The sequence below is a fragment of the Coregonus clupeaformis genome, chromosome 19, assembly GCF_020615455.1.
Source record: "Coregonus clupeaformis isolate EN_2021a chromosome 19, ASM2061545v1, whole genome shotgun sequence".
Classification (NCBI taxonomy): Eukaryota; Metazoa; Chordata; class Actinopteri; order Salmoniformes; family Salmonidae; genus Coregonus; species Coregonus clupeaformis.
The window spans coordinates 24631116-24637095 of NC_059210.1; the positions used below are offsets into that span (position 1 = coordinate 24631116).

Here is a 5980-nt window from a genome sequence, read left to right on the forward strand (position 1 = left end):
ACCATCTCCTGCTGTTGTGCCCTTGATCAAGGCACTTAACCCCCCCACAAAGTAGAACTGCACTGTTAGTCAGATGTTGTCAAGAGCTCCTGGGTGTGCAGGCTTGGCTTTTTATCCAGCCCTGAAACACCCAAGTCTGCTTATCAAGGTCCTGTTGAGCAGCTGATGTTTAGGCTACAATGGGGTGAGACCAAGACTTGAACAAACACATGCACACCCAGTAGCTATCCTGGAGGATGGTTGCCACACTTGATATAAAATATTGCAACATTACAACCAAATACTTTTGTCTTTATATACTCAATGAATCAGGAATTAAATGGAGAAGGTAGGCTACTTCAGAGCAAGGTATCTAACTAGACATGTTTATATAGAAGCCTAAAATATTCATGTTTCAGGGGAGATCTATGCACAGCAAGTTATTTGTCAATTACAATGACATCAATGCATAGTTAGCTATAGTTAACTAGCGAGATAACTGCTACAAGGAAATGCCAAAATAAAGGAAACACCAACATAGTGTCTTAATAGGGCGTTGGGCCACCAGAACAGCTTCAATGCGCCTTGGCATATATTCTACAAGTGTCTGGAACTTTTTCATGATAAATTCCATCATTTGGTGTTTTGTTGATGGTGGTGGAAAATGCAGTCTCCTATGTACCTTTGAGACCCCTTTTTCAAAGTCAGTTCAATGAGATCTCTTATTCTAGCCATGGTAAGCAAAATAATGCGCACCTGGGAATTTTGATAAATGACCTTAAGCATGATGGGATGTTAATTGCTTAATTAACTCAGAAACCACACCTGTGTAGAAACACCTGCTTTCAATATACTTTGTATCCCCCATTTAATCAAGTATTTGTTTTATTTTGGCAGTTACCAGTATTTATTTCTGGCAGTGATCAAACCCTTTTAAAGTTATCAGATTCATCAACATATTATTCCAATAAAATAATCATGAATTCCACACATTTTCATTTAGATTTTATTATTGTTCATTTCAAGTTTATAGAACTTATAAACCACAAGCTTGTGTGTGTGTGTGATTAGTGGATTTAAAGGGTGCAAATTGCTAGTAAGGCACACTTGGCAGTAGGCAGACAGAATGGCATGCTAGGAGTAGGCACCAGGGTGTCAGAGAAGATGGGTCGGTAACCAGCTGGAAGGAGCGGTCTGCTCCAGCAGGTACAGAACTGTCCCCTGCACGTCTCCTGACATCCAGCAACACTGACACATGCTCCTCACTAAAAGCCACCTCCACCTCCTTAACAACAACAGACAGACACACAAACACAGCCAGATACAGACACAGTGCAAGCATGAAAAATTGAACACTGTACATAAAATGGTGCTGTGAATTAAAACGAAGGAGGGTGTGGTTTGGGGTGTATGTTGGGTATGGTGTGGACCGGCTGTGGGTTGGATGTGTAGTCTGTGGGATAGAGAAGAGAGCAGAGCTCGGCCGAGTTTCCCACTGGACTGGGTGTCACTGGCTGTGGCTAAACTCAAGTGTATCCTCACAACCAGGCTCTGGAAGAGATCCCTCAGATACTGGGCATCCAGTGCCATTCTATGGGCCAGCTGGCGTCACTCCTCTGCATTCCAACACACCAGCCTATTCTGCATCCACACCCTCACATACTCCACCACCGTCAGCCAATGGCACTCCTCCTGCAAACGCTACAGGAACAGGAATGGGTCAACAATACCACACGGGACACTGGTATAAGTCAGCTACAGACTAATTTGATTGTCAAAGACACTGATCTACCGGCAGGGTGGGCGAACACAACTATACAGCGACGCTCCATCCCAAATTCCACACGAGCCTCCCGGAACCTGGAAACAGAGGGAGAGTAAATGAGAGACTTGCGGATCCAGTGATTACATGCAAAAACAAATATTATAGGTGATATCTAGGTCATTTGAAAAATATCACAAATTCTCTGCCCCATTCTCAAACATACACAGGCACATACTCATACAAAAAACCCAGACCCACCTATTGAGGAGGTTCTCCATCTCATAGAGCCCCATCTGTATGGTCTGATTCCGAAATGATTCACAGATTATCAGAGGCACCCGTGCATTCTTCTTCAGCATCTAACACAACCACAACACAAACAGAACATCACAACAACTTACTCACAGGCCTCAAAACCCTCCACAACATATCACCAACACAAACACAACATCGCCACAACTCAAGTATGTGCATTAAAATAACATTTACCACAACCACATTGCAAACATTCTACATAGTGACCATTTTAAAGCAGCCTTAATGTAGATTGTATGTTTGTTAACCTGTGTGATGATGGTTGGCAGGCTGGTGCGGTAAAAGCCCTCATGGTCAGTGTCTGGTTCCTGGTCTCTCTGCCAGTCTGTCAGCTCCACCTCCAGGGCCTTGTGCATCCACTCAGAAACACGTTTCTACTACACAATACAAACTCCACTCAGAAACACGTTTCTACTACACAATACAAACTCCACTCAGACACTTTTCTACTACACAATACAAACTCCACACATACAATTTTCTACTGCACAATACAGACTCCACACAGACACTTTTCTACTACACAATACAAACTCCACTCAGCCAAGTCTCCCATGATGCTGTGCTGCAGGGCAGACAGGTGGCCTGCAAGGCCAGGTCCACGGGTGTGCAGGTAAGAGATGCTGCGGAAACGCACAGACACCGCCTCTTTCAACACCTAACAGAGTACAACATCGCTGTAAAGCACCAGTGCAACGTTACTGCCAGAACATAAGGAAAACCATCCCTGCCATCTCATTAAAATGGCTTAGGCCTATTGCATCATGCTGTGTTGCAGCTGTATCATGTTGTACAATTCTATTTGCATAGCAATGTGGGCTCTTGAATGATGCTCAATCCTATCACTGAATGTCACTGTATTCAACAAGCGTACATACAGTGCATTAGGAAAGTATTCAGACCCCTTGACTTTTTCCACATTTCTTTACATTACAGCCTTATTCTAAAATTGATGAAATAAATTTTTCTCCTCATCAATCTACACACAATACCCTATAATGACAAAGCGAAAAAACAGGTTTTTATACATTTTTGCAAATGTATACAAAATAAATAACTGACGTACCTTATTTACATAAGTATTCAGACCCTTTGCTATGAGACTCGAAATTGAGCTCAGGTGCATCCTGTTTCCACTGATCATCCTTGAGATGTTTCTACAACTTGATTGGAGTGCACCTGTAGTAAATTCAATTGATTGGACATGATTTGGAAAGGCACACACCTGTCTACAGTTGACAGTGCATGTCAGAGCAGAAACCAATCCATGAGGTCGAAGGAATTGTCCGTAGAGCTCCGAGACAGGATTGTGTAGAGGCACTAGATCTGGGGAATGGTACCTATTTCTCCCTCATGTCTATATAATTTCATGTGGGAAATGACAATAGCTTCTAGTGGGAGCAGGTGTGTTTGTAGTTACATGATACCTTGAGTCTGGAGTGGATGGATGAGGTCCTCTGGCATTCCCTTTTGCGGTACTGTCCTAACCTCTCCAGATGCTCAGGGCAACAGAACACACCCGATACCCACTTCAGGGCAGTGTCCCGGGCCAAACTCTCTGCCCTCTACGCCTCTGGTCACACCTCTGGGAGCACTGCTGCAGCATCTGTCAATCAGATGTAAACAAGCTCAATTTACCAGACAATCAATCAAACAATATGTGACAGGATCCACATTAAAAGTTTACATGTCTGTCTGTCCTTATGGAAAAATATCAGTTTTGTTCAGTTTGTATGAGCGTGTGGTCATGAGTAGTTATGAGTCAATGGGGAGCAGCACGGTGCGTTTATGTGTTTGTGTGTGTGTATGTATGTGCCATTTAGACAAACAGCATCGTCTGTCTCAGTGGTGGCCATGAGCATTAAATAAATGATGACCAAGCTTGACATCAGCAATTCTGCGGCACAACAAACCTATAGAAAATTGGACTGATCTAAATATAGGCAAGCTGGAGATGCTGTCAGAGAAACACTTAGAAGAAGCTTCCCTTGTCTAACACAGAAACAATTCCATTCGGCGAGGGTAAGAGAATTAGATGCACATTTACAGCCAACTCATAAACGCATTAAAGCCCTGTATTCTTTCCTCTATTGTGAGAGTTTGTGAGAAGTGGCTGTTGGTTAGTCAGCTGGTACAGTCTGTGGTGGTTGTTGTTAGTGATTTGAACGTGAACAAGTAGACGTCTGTACCTTCAGGTTTGTCACCACCATTCTTGTCTCTGTCTAGACATTTAAGTTCAGTGGTCCGCCTGTCCACCTACCCATAGGGCCAGAACACCACTGGGAGTGGGGGATGAAGAGAGTGAGAGAGAAGAGAAAGAAAAGAAGGCAGATATCCATTCTACAGACGGCCTTCCCCTCTCACTCTCCCAGACACATCCTCTACGCAGAGGCCGGCAGGAAAGGAGGGAGAGGGGGGCAGAGAGGTGGAGGGGACTTTCGTCGAAAGAAACAATCCAGATGAATGGGGGGGAAAGTGGGAGAGCTGGGGGGTTGTGGTCTTGTGTCCAACAGTGCCGCTCTGCGTCTGAAACTATTATTTTCTTTATGGGCGAATACATTTCATACATATTTGCTGATAGAAAAATGCATACATACAAAACTCTATTCCATCTTTGCAAGACATTTCAATAAGGGAATTCTGTACTGACCTTAACATTGGTAGCTTTGAGGAGTGAAGTCCCAGCAAAGTCCTCTGATCTTCCACAGCTGTTGAGATCTGGCACAAACTAGGGACATTTCACAACTGCTACCTCTAAAGGGAGTTTATTTGTGTATCAGCAAGGCCTCTGACCTCTCCCCAGGTCTGTGTTTATGTCTCCCCATTTCCTGGACCTATTCAAAACACATGACAAAACTATGCCCCAAGTGGCCCAGACACTCCAGCCAACAACAACAGCCTCTGTGGGGGTATTATTACAGCCTTTGTATTTGTGATGGGATTTCTTAAAATATTTTTCTTTCCAGTTTCTAACGCAATCCAGTTGATGCAGCTTCCACAAATCAGTGAAACGGTCAATTCGTTTATTTGATGTAAGGCCTCCGGTAACATGTCTTTAGGGGTTCATATGCTAAGTACCATAATGGGTTGAGGCTATCTAATGAAACAACAGACTAAGAGAAACTTACCAGGAATGACAGTCACAGATTGGGGAGAGGATGTTGTATTGACTCATTTTAGGGTGGGACTGTACTGTCAAGGCCAGTGCCCCATTGTTCCTACTGTATCTCACTGACCACCCGGATCACTAAAGTCACTGGTCTATCATTACTTCCCCTATAACTTTGGCCTCGTGTGCGCTGGGCATCTCACCACTCATGGCAATGTTCTGCTAGCTATAGGCCCAGTCTGCATACCAAATGGCATCCTATTCCCTATAAAGTGCACTACTTTTGACCAGGGCCCATAACACCATAAATATGGAATATGGTGCCATTTGGGATATACCCCAGACTTTGCCCAGTGTTGTGGCTGAACACAACACTGTGAGGCTTGGGCCCTGGGCTGTACAGCTGTGTATCGCTGGGCCACTCTTCCAATCATCACCTTGAGCTGAGAACCAACCACCCCACCTCCACCCAGAGGGGCTCCAGGAAGTCTATTTCTATAGCAGTACACCAAACACAGGGAGGACTTCCTGTCTGACATTCCTGACCGGAGTGCCTGCTCCACAGCCAACCCCATTCACTCAATACTTAAACTGTTGTAAACACGACCAATGGCTCGCTCCTTCATCACTATATTACGGCGGAAGATGTCACTGCATTGTTAGCTTTAAGACTGAGGACAATGAAGGCTATATTTGAGCCTATGGGGCTTTAAACTCAAATGGTATTTGTGTCCCAAAAATATGGCACAAATATTTTCCATATCAAATTTACAGAAGAACATGACACACAAACTGCATGGACTCAAAACAAA

General features: G+C 44.0%; 1 protein-coding gene across 1 annotated transcript; it reads right to left on the reverse strand.

Annotated features, from left to right (window-relative positions):
* Positions 1 to 1035: 1035 nt before the first annotated feature.
* On the reverse strand, positions 1036 to 2949 carry LOC121531319 (exocyst complex component 3-like protein). Its single transcript, XM_041836552.1, has 4 exons — positions 2308 to 2949; positions 2003 to 2103; positions 1772 to 1839; positions 1036 to 1680 (listed from the first exon to the last, which is right to left on the reverse strand). The coding sequence occupies exons 1-4, from the start codon at positions 2413 to 2415 to the stop codon at positions 1616 to 1618; spliced, it is 342 nt and encodes a 113-aa protein (XP_041692486.1). The 5' UTR covers positions 2416 to 2949; the 3' UTR covers positions 1036 to 1615.
* Positions 2950 to 5980: the final 3031 nt, after the last annotated feature.

Bases quoted from the DNA above. Each gene is read 5' to 3' on its own strand.
- LOC121531319 (XM_041836552.1), bottom strand. From the start codon at position 2,415: ATGCACAAGGCCCTGGAGGTGGAGCTGACAGACTGGCAGAGAGACCAG. The intron at 2,104-2,307 runs GTTAACAAACAT...TGGTTGTGTTAG, and splicing joins TGCCAACCATCATCACACAG to ATGCTGAAGAAGAATGCACG. The intron at 1,840-2,002 runs GTGGGTCTGGGT...CTCTGTTTCCAG, and splicing joins ATGGAGAACCTCCTCAATAG to GTTCCGGGAGGCTCGTGTGG.